Genomic DNA, 16,922 nt, shown 5'->3' on the forward strand with positions numbered 1-16,922 from the left:
AAACATAGTAGGTGGTAACAAGGGAGATGGACAGGTAGATGGACAGGTAGATGGACAGGTAGATGGACAGGTAGATGGATATAGCTGAGCAGTAGAAAAGGCTGGGGAATAGAAGGTGCAAGGATGAATGGACCAAAGATAAATGGTGGTAAAATAGTAGGTGGACAGGTAGATGTGGAAAGCCGTGAGGAAGAAAAGAGTGGCAAATGTTTGGTGCAACAGGAAGAGAACCAAAGTCAGAGTAGAAAAGTGGTGAAAAGGAGAGAGAAGTAAAAGAGGAAAGGAAATATAGAAATAAGGACAGGAGAGCTTTTCCAATGGAAGGTGGAGTAAAAAAGTTGAACTGATCTACATGAGCACAGGCTTAGTGGATTAGAAATTAGTTAAAGCAGTGAAATTGAAATAATTATTTTATGCATCTCTTCAGCGATTTTCTAAAGTCTTTTGCGTGTAGTTGTTGACCGAATGTCCTGTGTGATTTTGTTTCAGCAGTGTGGCACTATTTTAGAGAGTGCTGTCTCAGCTATTGCTAGGGTATAATATGGTCTAATGAGAGAGGTAGTGTTACATAGTTTCTAAAAGAACTAAAAGGGTTCCTGTGTCAGGGGAGAGTTTCAGGTGAAGAACAGCGGTTGCCAGGGGAGAGTTTTAAGTGCAGGACAGTGGTGACCATTTCTCAGTGGAGGTGATACAGAATGATGGAATATAATGATGGCAGTCTTACGTCAGAAAACAGCAAATCAGTTTCTTTTCATCACTACCAGACATTTGTCCAGGCTTCTTCCAGCAACTGAACAACCCTTTCACAAGTTAATGACTGCCCTGTACCCCTCTAATGTTTTTTAACATATCTACAGTAAAACAGGTGTTACTCACTATCTTCAGTACTTTTTACTGCTTTAGAACAGCTGGCTAATGATATATATGTTTCCTTCCAGAATATCTCATCAGTCTAGTAACAACACCACCAAGATGTTTGAATTTCTATTAACTACACCTCTTAACAAAAGAAGTTGAGTGTACACACACTCACACACACACTCACACACACACGCACGCGCGCACACACATACATGAACACACACACACACACACACACACACACACACACACACACACACACACACACACACACACACGGGTGCACATGCACATACACATAAAAGAAACATTTGTCAAGTGTTTTAGTGAGCTTAAGGTCTCTGCCCTGCATAGCCAGAACCATTGTATGTTCTCTGACAAAGGACATGACACAAACGTTTGTCTTCTAAATTTACTAAGTCTGTTCTTATCCCTTCCTTCCTTCTTTGTCCATTAGGCAAAGCAGATTTTCAGAATTTTGCACCATGGTGGATATCTGGTCCCAGGTGCAAGGAACATTCATTAAGAATGGTCTGTCTCCTTTCGGGAGGTTACACCTTTGCTTAGGAATTAGCAGCATAAGTAGGTAATATTACAAGGTATTGCTTTGGCAAACAGCAAGCTTTATCGACTGTGGTTGAAAAGTAGTCTAGGAAATGCAGTTTAAACAATAAGCTGCAAAATAATATTCTTTCCCAAATTTACAGTGATGTTCCCTTTGCCATAAAGTAAGGATTTCCAGATTGTGTTCACTAAGGTCTGAGGAGGTGTTACATTCCTTTGTGAGGAGAGTGGTATTAAAGTTCATATTTCATCTGAGGTATGAGCACCCCTTCCTCATTTGCAGTATCAGCAGTCAGATGTAGATATTGAGTGTATTTTTAGCAGAGATTTAGTTTCCTCGATATTTTCGACCTGTGTTGGTAGTTACCTGAGGCCCATATGTTAGGGTCTGGTCCAACAAAATACCTGAATACTTGATTGAGGTCACATTTTTCTGTAGTCCTCCACAATGTTATACCCCTGTTTATGAGTATAAAACCATATTATCGTAACTCTGAATGTTTGATTCATGGCCTTTTGCAGCAGCTACACTCCTTGTCTCCTTTTAGCAGCATTTATAACTTCTGTTTACTTATTTTCTCATGGTCAGCATTCATATTAGCAGTGTTTTTCAGTGTTGTAGTTGTTAATATTGTAGTTACAGGTTTTCATAAATTTCAGACTTGAAGAACTGAAAATAGGATCATGGGTAATGCAGGTTGATGAGGAGCACCTGCCAGCCATCTCTTAAGGACGTAGGCAGATGTTACCTCACAACAGGGAAAATCATTGACTGCTGTGAAAAATGAGCTGGGTGAAAGTGGACATCTGTGAACAGAATCTCGTTTGTTATTATAATGAAAGAGCTTGTTCCATGAAGATCAAGTGGTAATGTGACTACCATGTGAATTTTTTGTTATTGCTTTTTGATATCTGATAGTAGTGTTGAATAATCTAAATCTTTCAGTTGCTCTTCCACAACACTGAATTTGTAAACTTTTAAGACTCAGTGGTTTTAAGGTCAGTGAATAATGTTATGAGAAACTGCAGACACATTTTTATTAGTCAGAAGAGTCATTCTGACAGTGGTATGGATGGAGGAATGTGTAGTCCCCAAGAGGATGTAGAACTAGACCAAATAGTAATTGGTATGTGTAAAACTGGTAAAAACGAGTTATGTATGGATGGATATGTATGTACTGTGCACTGAAAGATCACACTTCTACAGGGTACATTTGTGCTTTAGAGTGAATTATTCCATATACAATAAAAAGTTTCTCAGGAAAAATTGCTAATTTTTTTTTCAAAAATGGGATACTCTGTATCATACTCTGCTATTCCAAGTTATCTTGAACAAATAATTTATGGCACACTGCTGTAAACCCAAAATACAGCAACAGTGTATCTGTATGCTTTCCCACATCATTCTCAGTATAGCGATTAACTTCTGACAACATAATCATTATTAAGTGAGCCAGTTTCTCTGGATTAAGATTGGAATTTGCATATCCACCACATAATGCCTCTGGATTTTATACACAGTCAGACAGCATTGAGAAGGTTGATGTCATATACCATCTGTGCTGTTCTTTCCTCCTTATTCACTTGCTGATAAACGAATGTGGGCATAACATAGCACCACGGTATCTGCAGATTTGAACCATCTGTCACAGTTCTTAAACATGCTTAAACAGCTAACATTTTCTCACTGTTTACAAACAGATTGCATTAATGTTTGCATCTGTCTTGGACTGGAGAAAGGGGGCATTTGAACTGCTGGTGTGACAGTGTACGCTACCTACGCCTACATCTTTTCTCAGCATATTTATGGCAGCGGAATGGAATGCATGAAAATTGCATCACAAGGCAGCAGTACTAGTACACTAGGTATTTCACAGCACCATATGGTATCATGATGTAGCAAATTCTAATTTACAAATGGAAGACACAGTTAAGTTACACCAGCTGATCTTAGCATTTTGCACAGCATAATTTGGTATTGTTAGACTGGGTTGTCATCTCTTCTACAAGACACTGTTAACTAAACATCTGGAAGCTTTAACATATTGACAGGGTGGTAAAAATAAATGTCAGTACATCTTTAGCTTATGTGGGGGCTTCTTAATTAGTTCTTGTCTCAGATTACAGTTTCCCACAGTGTTACAAACACTATTCTGCCAACATACATCCCAAGTGAGAGATTTGTAAAAATGACTGTGCATATATTTTGGCATTGCAGACACCCAGCGATTTTAATGTTATTGTGACATTATAGCTAACTGAATCTACTTTTTTTACAGCTGGACTTTTAATCATTGTAATAGCACTATTATGCTTCATTGACCATACTGTGATTGTAGTTAATACTTACATTGTGCAGCTAGTACAGCATAACAAATGTGTCATAGGTTCATAGATTAGTACTAGGTTAACTGCCCTTGTGGGTCATTTTAAGCCTAGCCAATTACCCCATGTCAGAATCAAGCCCTACACCGTGTGTTCCTAAGGTAAACATGTTATCCATTATGCCAACCTCCCTCTCAATAATATCTCACATCTAAAGCATGTGGGTACTTCCAGATTAGAACCATCAACACCTTCAAATATGCTAACTCCCCTAGTCCACTGAGCCACACAAGCTGCCAGCAAATTTTATCTGTTCAATCAATAAACTCTTACCAGAGCTGAGAATCAAACCTTGTATCTTGTGCATGGGAGGTGAATACCTTAACCATTGTACTAACTGGTGTTTTGCTTTAAGTGAGAATCACACCCTGTACTATGTATTTGTGAAGTGAATACCAGAACCATCAACACCATCACCTATGCTAACTCCCCTAGTCCACTGAACCACACAAGCTGCCAGCAAATGTTAACTGTTCAATCAATAAACTCTTACCAGAGCTGAGAATCAAACCTTGTATCTTGTGCATGGGAGGTGAATGCCTTAACCATTGTACTAACTGGTGTTTTGCTTTAAGTGAGAATCACACCCTGTACTATGTATTTGTGAAGTGAATACCAGAACCATCAACACCATCACCTATGCTAAATCCCCTAGTCCACTGAGCCACACAAGCTGCCAGCAAATGTTACCTGTTCAATCAATAAACTCTTACCAGAGCTGAGAATAAAACCTTGTATCTTGTGCATGGGAGGTGAATACCTTAACCATTGTACCAACTGGTGTTTTGCTTTAAGTGAGAATCACGCCCTGTACTATGTATTTGTGAAGTGAATATCTTAACCATTACGTCAAACCCCAACTTCATAGATAAGTACTAGGCTAGCTGCCCATGTGAAGCCTAGCCAATTTCCCTCAATGTTCATTCATGATTGCCGGATGAAGAACAGGTATTAAACTGTACGTTCTTTATTCTGACTAGCAAGTATTATTGCATTTAGTTTTCCTAGTTTAATATATAGTTGCATTCAACAAGTGCAGTGCATGTGCATATGGGGATAAGTTGATCAGCAAAACACTTTTAATAATCAAAAGGTGGAGAGAAAGTGATAACAAGAATGTAAGCAAAAAGTAAAGAACAGCACTGTCAAACAGCACTGTCAAACAACACTTTCAAACAACGCTGTCAAACAACACTGTCAAACAGCACTGTCAAACAGCACTGTCAAACAGAACTGTCAAACAGAACTGTCAAACAACACTGTCAAACAGCACTGTCAAACAGCACTGTCAAACAACACTGTCAAACAGCACTGTCAAACAGCACTGTCAAACAGCACTATCAAACAGCACTGTCAAACAGCACTGTCAAACAACACTGTCAAACAGCACTGTCAAACAACACTGTCAAACAGCACTGTCAAACAACACTGTCAAACAGCACTGTCAAACAGCACTGTCAAACACTGTCAAACAGCACTGTCAAACAGCACTGTCAAACAACACTGTCAAACAACACTGCCAAACAGCACTGTCAAACAACACTGTCAAACAGCACTGTCAGACAACACTGTCAAACAGCACTGTCAAACAGCACTGTCAAACAACACTGCCAAACAGCACTGTCAAACAGCACTGTCAAACAGCACTGTCAAACAACACTGTCAAACAGCACTGTCAAACAGCACTGTCAAACAACACTGTCAAACAGCACTGTCAAACAGCACTGTCAAACAGCACTGTTAAACAGCACTGCCAAACAGCACTGTCAAACAGCACTGTCAAACAGCACTGTCAACAACACTGTCAAACAGCACTGTCAAACAACACTGTCAAACAGCACTGTCAAACAGTACTGTCAAACAACACTGTCAAACAACACTGTCAAACAGCACTGCTAAACAGCACTGTCAAACAACACTGTCAAACAGCACTGTCAAACAGCACTGTCAAACAGAACTGTCAAACAACACTGTCAAACAGCACTGTCAAACAACACTGTCAAACAACACTGTCAAACAGCACTGTCAAACAACACTGTCAAACACTGTCAAACAGCACTGTCAAACAACACTGTCAAACAGCACTGTCAAACAGCACTGTCAAACAACACTGTCAAACAGCACTGTTAAACAGCACTGTCAAACTCTATGCTAAGATGGCTGCTTTTCTGTGTCCAAGTCATTTTTCACATCCAAACTCTGAAATGACTCAGTGCTAAGAGGGCTGCTGCTCCCCACTGTCTGATGGACAGGAACTCTGAACATCTTTTGAAAAAAAAAACATTTTGAAGAAATCCCTTCTCATTTTTGCAGGAGGGCGGCCCCCCCCCCATGTTGGGGGGCTGTGCCCCCCCCACACCCCCCACTTAAATATACCAACTCCAAGATCGCACAACTTTAACGAACATGGTAAGCTACAATCAAACAATTAATATTCATGATGACACTGGCGAATCTGTATGTTTTGTCAATCATGCATAATTAACATGCTACGTCACACAGTCTTGCCATGTCAATCATTTTCACCATGCCCATTTCTGCACAGAAATGACAGTGAGGTAGTGTTCTAATACAAAGCCTTTTTTCCTGTAAGCCATGAATTTTTAGACTGATGAGGTTTTTCATAGAAACACTAATAAAATCAGCTGCATTATCACATCTTTCCGTCTGAACTTTCATATGTAGAAGATGTAGTCTAAAATCTTACTTTAAAGGTAGCAGTTATAAAATCAAACAAGTCAATGAAAAAGATAGTGACACTTTTACAAGTGATATAAAAGCAGGAAGTCTTACGAGACATCAAGTTATGATTATTTTTTCATTTAGCTGGGCACAGTTGTCCGTTAACACTGCTACAATGCCAGTTAAGGAGGAAATGGGTTCTAAATGAATGTGGTTAACCAAGGGAAAGACAAATAATTTACCAAATCCAGAAAGTAAAAAAGATAGCCCGGGATAAGAGTGTTGGTCCTAAACATTTCACACACACACACACACACACACACACACACACAATAAAAGACTCAAAAGAACATCAGAAAAAGAGTAGATGAAATATTGCTGCCTAAACAGAGAATTAGGTCATAGAGTTGTGTAGGGCAGTTAATGAAACTTTATGGTAAATACTTCAGTGAAAACTGTGAATCTGCATTTCACTGACAGTTAAATTAATACAAATTGTGTCATCCTATTGTTGTATTGGGTGAGTAACACTGTTGGTTGTGTAACTCTCACTGAAGTGCACATCTTCATTTCTTTGACAGTACTTGCATTTGTATAAAGCTTGATCTGAGAGCTGCCTCTCTCCTTCTACTTTACTTGCAAAATATGTAATGTCAGCCCACCAGCAGAAGATGTTTTCTTACTGAAGATTGCTTTTTGCCTATTACTGTATGAACTATGGCTGGTAAAGTTTATGTCCTTAAATGTGCGGTCATACCTCCCTTTCACTGAGCTAGTAGGAGTGCTTTATAATGTGCAGCCACCAAAGAGCACTTTAAAAGTCACTGGTCCTGCCACTGCACTCTCCCTCCTTAACATCCCCTACTTCTCATACCTTAATCTACTTTCTGCACTTAACCCACTCTTCTCACTAGCTCTCTCTAATCTTCCTTGACTACTCTTTCTACTGTCTTCTAAAATCTATTAAGCAAATTGCCTCAGAGAAACATTCTTTTGTAATTGTCTTGCCTTCATGCAACTACATCATGATAAAACTTTTTTTTAACCACTTACCTCAAAAGCTAACTTTTTTTTAACCACTTACCTCAAAAGCTATACTCATCTTAACGACATATTTATTTTTATACATTTTGAAATAGTTATGATATACTCCTGATTATTGACACTGTATAACATTGTATTGCTACTTAATGCCTTGTAATAATCCTGTAACATTGCTGTTTATGCTAATTTGTAATGAAAATCATATAACATGTTGGAGCTTTTCTCCACGGGCCTCCGCTGAAAAAGGGCTCTCCAGCTCAGTCAGACAATCTCGGCCAACAAATGTAAAATAAATAAATAAATATCACCACCCATATAATTTTGATTAGCCTAACAGCACATGGATCATTCTTCCAGTGGGAAAACACATAGCGCACCTACCCGGGAATGAATAACACTCACTCAATAAAGTTGCATTCATAAGTCAACGGTGTTTTGCAGAATGAGCAGAGAGTGCTAACAGCTGTCTGGTTGTTATCTTTCTTTTAACTCTTTGTGGCCTATTACAGTTGTGTCTTAAGATGGTTTACTGAGTGGGACAAGACTAATATCATATCTTGTGACACCCAAGGTCATCGTTAGTTTTCCTCCTATGAAACCTCCCATAGTCCACAAAGGCAGTTAACTCACAAATTTATGCATTCCCTGCAGTGAAGTCTATACGTGTGCAATTTGTTATGGTTTGAGAGATGTTGGGTGTTTTTTGCAAATGCAATTTAAAAAAAAAAAAAACAAGCGAAATGTCCACATTGCTGTACTTTTGTCAGATACAAAAGGCACAAAAATCACTTGCATGGTATAATTCGAAAGATAATTTAATGAATAACTTTGTTGCATTGAGACATAACAGTTTGGGAATTCTTGCCACATTGTAGAACAAACATTCATTCACTCAGGCATTTATTTAATTATTCTCTGATACACTGTTTATGCTGTTCATGATCATAGTAAACATAACCGAGAACAAAGAGCTATGAGGCTATGGTGCTAGTCACTGTACCACTTTCCTGCTAAACTGCAGAAACGTATATTTTTTATATTCAAAATGATACTTGAAAACAAAATGTGTTTGGAGTTTGAAATCAGCACAGCTGTAAAGTGCTTCCTAATAACTTTGCTTTTTTCAGTTCACCATAACATTTATGCTGTATTAGATATTAACATTTCTGTGTGATATACTTTGAAAAAATTGGCTTGTCAAATGTCTTTTATGACTCCTCAGGTATGTCCATTAAGGTCTTCACAAGTAAATCAATCAGAAAGGCTATACATATATATATATATATATATATATATATATATATATATATATATATATATATGTATATATATATATATATGTGTGTGTGTGTGTAGTATGTATATAAAACATATATAGTTCTGCAAACTTTTCTAGGTATTATGTATACAACGCAGTGTATGTTTGCAGTAATTTAATGACTCATTGAATTTCTAGCCAAACAACAGAAGTGTTCACAATTCATTCTTTTGTTTCCTAACCCATTCACAGATTTGGACCTGTGTGTGAATATAAACCCCACATATCACTACTAGAACTGTGCCTACAAGATAGTCTGTATTTTTTACCATTTGTCTATCAAGTTAAGTATTTTTAATACTTTAGCTGTACTTATTGCTAGTACCATGTATTGTAAAAGTGTTTTTTTTTTCTACCTGACTTTAACGTTTGCAGAATATTCCCAGTTTTACCCTGATGCAAGACTGTACTCAATTGTGAAATTTATTGTGGCTGTTGGGAGTCTAAAACATCTCCAGTTTATGTCAGTTTTCTTCCTAAGGTAACCAGTCACCTTTTTAATATTAATCATTTTTCGCTGTTCTAAACAGGACCTTGTCCTGAGGGGCATTTCAGCATTGATGGTAGCACAGATTGCCTTCCTTGCTTCTGCTTTGGTATTACAAAGATCTGCCGTTCAACAGGTCGTTACAGAAACCAAATCAGACTCCGATTTACAGAGGAAGACGACTTTAAAGGTGAGTGGCTCTTCTCTTCTTATTGAACACTGACTTTCCACACTTTGTTGGGATTTGCCTCTGTTCTATAAAAAATGATATTGTGTTAGTCATTTGGATAATTTACTCAAACTGATGAAAGTTATGAGATGAAGTGATGAAAGCAATTTACATACTGTGCGACAAATTCAAATTAAGGCACTGCACCGCATTGCGGTGCGCTGAAAACATTTATTAACTGTGATGATACAATTTTGAGAAAATATGTGTGAATAAGTGTCCCATTCTTTGGTGTTATGTGTAGTACACTGTCAGAAACCCCCATTGGGTAGAACAGTGAAATCAGTAAACTAAGTACTTCATAAGACAAATACACTAGCAGTCTGAAATATTATAGGTTCGTAGGATCATAAGAGATTACTAGGCTAACAGCTTAAGGGCCCTTACAAGCCTAGCCAATATAACCCAGTTTTACCCACTATATGGCCCCTAGGGCAAGAAGAGGATTTCTGCCTGTGTATTGAGTGTCGTACAGATTGTCCCATCCATAAGGGGCATAGGCACTAACCCAGTTGGGAATTTGAGATTCCCCATCTGTTGATCCAAATTACATTTGAAGAGGGCCAGGGAAGGGCTCTGCTTAATGGGAATAGGAAGCCTGTTCCAAAGAAGGCACAATCTCTGAGAAACATATCTGTCTCTCCAGCATGTTTTGTTTCATTTGCTGAGTGTTTGCATCCATAGGTCTGGTGACCGTCATGGTGTTTGACTTGTAGATGTGTAGCAGCTCCATCAGGGCTGGATTTGTGAATGCCTTGAAGGTTAGGCATAGGTCATCCCTTTATAGTGGGTAGGAGGCAGAGTAAGAGGATAGGGCTTTAAGTCTAGATGCATAATTCATGCTGTTTACACCCTGTATTTTCTTTGTGAGGAACCTCTGAGGTCAGTCCAGCTACTGTAAGTGCCTCGACAAGTACATGCTAAATGGTGCATTGTACTCAATTATTGGTTTAATGAGGGCTGAGTATAGTTTCCTTGGGTCTGGATGCCATATCTTTACTTATACGTTGTGCCATAAACAAAGGACTTCCTCACCACTGTGGGCACATGGTGGTCTAACTGCAGGCTACTATCTATCTGTGTGCCTAGATCTCTAACCTCTGAGTCTACTCTTAGGGGTGTGCTATTGATGTTATAGTTTGCAGGGGAGTTTGACTTCCTAAAGGGTATGACAGTGCATTTTTTCACATTTAGTTTTTGGTCATGGTTCTGGCACCTTTCATTTGTGTGATCTAGACCCTCCTGAAGGATTTCTATATATTTGGAGGATTCATTGATTGGCCCAGCTTGCAGTCTTAGGCAAACTATGTCATCCAGAGGCCTTCCACATCAGCCTTGACTTCAGATAAGTATATTTCGAATAGGAGTGGCTCCAGCACTGAGTCCTGTGGCACACCAGTAGTAACTGGCCTGTTTTCTGGATCTGGATTCACCCACTTTGGCGACATGTGTACTGTCTATGAGCCAGTTGGCTATCCATCTGGTGGTGTAGGGATTTATGTCCAGTTTTCTGAGTTTATTTATAATACCTCAAGTGGGGAATTGTGTCAAATGCCCTGGCCAGGTTGTGGTAGGCAGTATGCACTGTTTTACCATCATTCATAGCCTTAGTGACTTTCCCAAAGAAATGACCAGCCCTTGACAAAGCTGAATTGGTTTGGGTCCAGTATTTGGAGGTTCCCTATATCATTATTTATCAGGTCCATGAGTATTCTTTCCACGGCCTTACATGTAAGACTAGTCAAACTTAGGGGTCTATAATTTCCCGAGTCAGTATATGGTCCCCCTTTATGTAGAGGGATGACTGTTCTCTCCTCCACTCTTCTAAGACAAAGCTAGTCCAGAGGCTGTAAACAGAGATCCTAATGGACATGATGAGTCCTGATTTAAGCTGTTTAAGAGGCTATCTGATATATCGTCAGGCCCCACTGGAGACATGTTTTTAGCTTTAGACAGCACACTGGCAGCCTGTTCTTTGGTGACAATTGGCAGTGTAGTGGTGGATGGTATTTCTTGGAAGAGAACTGGAGATGATGGGTAAGTGAAATTTGGGTGTTGCCCATAAAATTGTGGACATAAATGAAAAAAAGCTATTTTTACCTTAAAGTCTGCTTTCAGGGACTTGACTGCTTCCCTGATTCACTTGTTTAGACTAATGAGGAACGTTTTGTTATGTTAGGCACATCCTTGCTTACTTCTCAACAGGATTTTCTTTTTTTTTTGTTGTACAGACTATTAATACCAGTAGTTGCATGAATAAGTGTTCCATTTTCTATAGTGCATACAAAAACTACAAACGTTTATTGTTACAGTAGAGTTCCTACAGTGTGGTGCATTGCTTTACCCAGATATGGGCTGCATTTATTTCCAATTAAGTTGATCAGGAGTATGATACTGGCTTCCTTCATTGGACAAGCTGATATTCATACTGGTGTCATGTTTATATTTGTCTCTGTGCTCAAATGTTGTGCTGCCAAGAATAAACTAGTCCTAATTCAGGGTTAGTGTTGGAGTAGTGACAGCTATCTGGTTATCTTTGCCACGTTACTTTTAATAGTAATAAATGAAAGAAAGAAAAGAAAAACTCGAGCACTGTTTTAGTAGAAATTTTGTCCCCATAAGTCTATGATGTGGTAAAGTGCCCATGCCTGCCACGTGAGTAGTTTTTTTTTCCATTGTTTGTACTGACTGGATCTCCTCTTTGCATTCATCACTAAAAATTATTATGCTTTTAGCTCAAGAAAATAGAGAAAGACACTTCAGAGTGTGCTGTAATAACTAGATACCAAAGCAGGACCACCAACAATTCTAGCTTCATTTCCCCATCAGCTAGAATGATGTCCTTCATTTGTTTATCTACCTGTTACCATGTCACTGGACACAGATCCCTTTTCATGGGTGACCCAAGAGCACTGTCTGGTTAAGTGACTTGTTCAAAGTTGCAAAGACGAATGGAGGTGGAAGGAATCAAGCTCTACCTTTCACAATAGGAGTCAGGTCATTAATCGCTCAGAGCGTTAGTCCTCTGTGCTAACTGCCAGAATAAAACTTTCACAATAGGAGTCAGGTCATTAATCACTCAGAGCGTTACTGCCAGAATAAAACTTTCACAATAGGAGTCAGGTCATTAATCGCTCAGAGCGTTACTGCCAGAATAAAACTTTCACAATAGGAGTCAGGTCATTAATCGCTCAGAGCGTTACTGCCAGAATAAAACTTTCACAATAGGAGTCAGGTCATTAATCGCTCAGAGCGTTAGTCCTCTGTGCTAACTGCCAGAATAAAACTTTCACAATAGGAGTCAGGTCATTAATCGCTCATAGCGTTAGTCCTCTGTGCTAACTGCCAGAATAAAACTTTCACAATAGGAGTCAGGTCATTAATCGCTCAGAGCATTAGTCCTCTGTGCTAACTGCCAGAATAAAACTTTCACAATAGGAGTCAGGTCATTAATCGCTCAGAGCGTTAGTCCTCTGTGCTAACTGCCAGAATAAAACTTTCACAATAGGAGTTAGGTCATTAATCGCTCAGAGCTTTAGTCCTCTGTGCTAACTGCCAGAATAAATTGCAAGAAGTATTGGTGGTTTAAGTTGTCCACCCTCACTTACATTATCAGAACTAAAAAAAAAAACTACACCACCCAACAATTAGTGATACTGATTCAGGAGATGGCTGATAGAAAGGTAGTCACTCTAAGGTCAGTGTGTATGGCCACTAGTTGAGATACATCTGCTATAAGATAGAGACAGAGAAGATAAGTGAGCCAAAGACCTGGCCTGAAACTGCCAGCTCATGTTGGTCACTCTAAGGTCAGTGTGTATGGTCACTAGATGAGAGACATCTGCTACAAGATAGAGACAGAGAAGATAAGAGAGCCAGAGACCTGGCCTGAAACTGCCAGCTCATGTTTATCCACCATGTCGACTGTACCCATAGTGGACAGTGGACATGGTGGATAAACATGTCCACTGTACCCATAGTTTTGACAGTCCCCTCCTTGACCTCGATGGATGGTGACCTTTGTACCTGACACTAGCTTGCCTAACCCACAAGAGACGAAGTAGGAAGGTAACACCCTAGTTCCAACTTGTGGGGCTGAACTCTGCATGTCAGGTGTTCCATGTAGCCTCCCACCTGCACAGGCTGGGCTCACAACAGCTGCAGGCTGTGGTATTAGATTGCACTTCTTGAAGAGGAGGTGAGAAATGACTCTGTACTAAACTCTTCACACTAGCACCCCACTACCCATAAATTACTGCAGCATATCACTGATTGGTTGAGACTGTGGTCTCCTGATGAAATGCTTACATCATTTAAAGAGCATTGCAGGTAATATTGTGCATTTTAGTGATGCTGTTTATATCACAGGTAGTTTTTGATTATAGTAATGGCTTTGTAAACAATGATAAAGTAGACTTAGCCTGATGCCCGTAACACTGGACTGAAATTTGCTACCACTTCCATTCCCAAATTACATAATTAAAAAACAAATGTTGTCAGAGGTGTAGAAAGTTAAACTTGTTGAATTATTTTGATAGTAATGATGATTTAGTGAATACTATTATTGAACAAAATAATGAACTGATGTTTGAAATGTATGTTTCCCATAATTCATGTGGTGTTTTTGTTTCATTTCTGAGGAAACAGAACTTAATAATACTTACTGAGTGGTCATTTGAATAACATCTGCATTCAGAATTAGAAAGTATTTTTTTTTCTTTTAGTGAATGTGATAGCTTTCTAACAATGTTATACATTTCTATGTGTGCATATGTATGTGTATGTGGGTTGTGTCTGTGTGTCTGTGCATGTATATATATATAAATATGTGTGTGTGTGTGTAAGCAGTATGGAATATAAAATAAAACATAGGGCGGCACAGTGGTGCAGCGTTTAACGTTGTCGCCTCACAGCAAAAGGTTCTCCGGTTCGATTCTTGGCAGGGGTGCCTTCTGTGTGGAGTTTGCATGTTCTCCCTGTGTTCGCGTGGGTTTCCTCCGGGTACTCCGGTTTCCTCCCACATTCCAAAGACATGCATCTGGAGCATTTCTTCCTGGGCCTTTGCTGAAAACAGGCTCTCTGGAACCTAGTCGGACTTTCCCGGTCAACAAATGTTAAATAAAATAAAAATAAAAATAAAGTATCACAATTCATCACCTGCAAAGAAGAAAACCTGCTTTTTTCAGACTTTAGGATTTGGGGGACCATGGCGGTGCAGCGGTTAGCATTGCCGCCTCACAGGAAGAGGCTGTCCGGTTTGATCCTCAGCTGGCGTGCCTTCTGTACAGAGTCTGCATGTCCTCCCTGTGGTCGCGTGGGTTTCCTCCAGTTGCTTCGGTTTCCTCCCACATCCCAAAAACATGCTGTAGGTGGATTGGACACTCTAAAATTGACCCTAGGCATGAGTGTGTGGATGTGTGTGCCTTTTGTGGAGGGCTGGGTGCTGGGCTGGCAACTTGACACCGTAAAACTCCACTGCCAGTCATGAGCGGACAAGGTGATTCGCTGCAGAGATCCCTGACTGGGGAAAGCCGAAAGAAGAAGAAGATAGATTGTGATTTGGTGTAGTGTGTTCTTTATTATGTATGTCAGTACAAAACCACTGTTCAAGCATTGCTGATATCTCACACACACACACACACATATATATATTTATATATATATGTAGGTTCATAAGTTCATAGGTAGGTAGTAGGCTATCGGCTCAAGGGCCTGAGAAAGCCTAGCCAACAAGATTCCCTGGCTTACGCCACGCAAGAAAGTTATTTTCCTGCGCCCCTGTCGAGCAGAGCCACAGAAGTGATCCCCAGGGTGTATTTCCTATTTCCCATCCACTCATCAAGATTTTTCTTGAAGAGTGCTAATGAGGAACTTTGCTTGACATAGATCGGTAGCTTGTTCCAGAGTATGGTAGTCTCTGAGACAGGAATCTATCCCTCCAGCATGTCCTGTTTATTGTGGTGACAAGGTTTAGGTCCCTAGAGCATGTAGCTCAGAGGGATTGGGATTTCTTTAGGTGTAGCATGTCCAACAGCTCTGGGTTTGACATAGCTTTATATGTTAGGCAGAAATCACTTCGGAGTAGACGATATTCAACGGAGTAAAGCTGGAGTGTTTTGAGACGGTCAGTGTAGGGCATCTGTTTGAGGCCAGTATTCCTCTTTCTAAGGCATCTCTGTGGCATTTCCAGCTGCTGCAGATGTCTTGTGAGGTACATTCCAAAAAGGGCATTGTACTCCTTAATGGGTGTAATGAGTGTCAAGTAGAGGGGAACAATGACCTCTCTTTTCCTGGATTAGAACCCTTATGTGATGAGGTGTGCCATGTAGAAGGATTTCCTGACTACTATGGCGATGTGATTATCAAAGGAGAAACTACTGTCCACCTGGGTTCCAAGGTCTCTTATCACACATCCGGCGTTAAGTAGACTGCCGCGTATGTGGTAGTTCATGGGTACAGAGTTTTTACCAAAGAGGATGACAATGCACTTTTTGGCCTTGAGCTTGAGGCCATGGCTCTGACACCAACTGGAGGTTGGATGGTCTAAGTCTTGGAGTAAGCACTCATTGATTCTTTTGAGCTTTTTTAAAAAAAAGTTGTTTAAAGTTGTATCTTTTGGTATTTAAGCTCTAACTTTGAGATGATTTCTGTCCATGCACACTGAGCCAATTGGAGGAGGGGCATTGACAATAACTCTGATATGAGATATATAACAATAAGTATCCTGTTTTTTTTTTTTTTTTTTTTTTTTTTTTTGCTTATTTTTACTACTTATTGCTTCTAGCAATTTATATATAGCACTTTTTATGATATGGTCATATGTGTGTGTGTGTATATATATATATATATATATATATATATATATACACACATATATGTATATATATATATGTGTGTGTGTGTGTGTGTATGTGTGGATCTATGTCAGTTGATTGAGTTTTCAGAAAGTTGAAATTCATACGGACGAGACCATATGACCGAGTTTCCGAAAACTGGAACATCACAAAAAAAATTCTCTTTTTTTACGTTGCCCCCCCCCCCCTGCACCCCCCACACCACCCGAAAATTATATACACCAACTCCAAGTGAAGAAAAGGGTAGATCTCCTGATCCTCACTGTACTGCAATCTTCATTCAGAAGCTTCAAGTTTTCAAAAACTTGATCATATGGTCTCCAAAAGTCTGTGTATGAGCAGTGGTATGGATTGGGGATTTGAGAACAGGGGGCGTTTTAGTATAACGGTTTCCACTCTGCAAAGTTAACTTTTGGTTAATGTAAAGTAAATGTGTGAAAGAAGAAGGTAAACATATTAGATTACATCACAATAACTCATTTTACTTATCCCTTGCTG

At 39.5% G+C, this 16,922-nt stretch overlaps 1 protein-coding gene across 11 annotated transcripts in view; it reads left to right on the forward strand.

The window, feature by feature from the left end:
- The window catches only part of HSPG2 (heparan sulfate proteoglycan 2), a 2,126,006-nt gene that overhangs the window by 701,786 nt on the left and 1,407,298 nt on the right, over positions 1-16,922 (forward strand). For all 11 annotated transcript variants that reach the window (XM_044063227.1, XM_044063230.1, XM_044063231.1 and 8 more), the window contains one exon: positions 9,385-9,531. In XM_044063227.1, the coding sequence (XP_043919162.1) occupies positions 9,385-9,531 (147 nt within the window). The remainder of the gene's footprint in view (positions 1-9,384; positions 9,532-16,922) is intronic.

The sequence above is a fragment of the Protopterus annectens genome, chromosome 2.part1, assembly GCF_019279795.1.
Source record: "Protopterus annectens isolate FY-2018-M chromosome 2.part1, PAN1.0, whole genome shotgun sequence".
NCBI classification, from domain to species: domain Eukaryota; kingdom Metazoa; phylum Chordata; order Ceratodontiformes; family Protopteridae; genus Protopterus; species Protopterus annectens.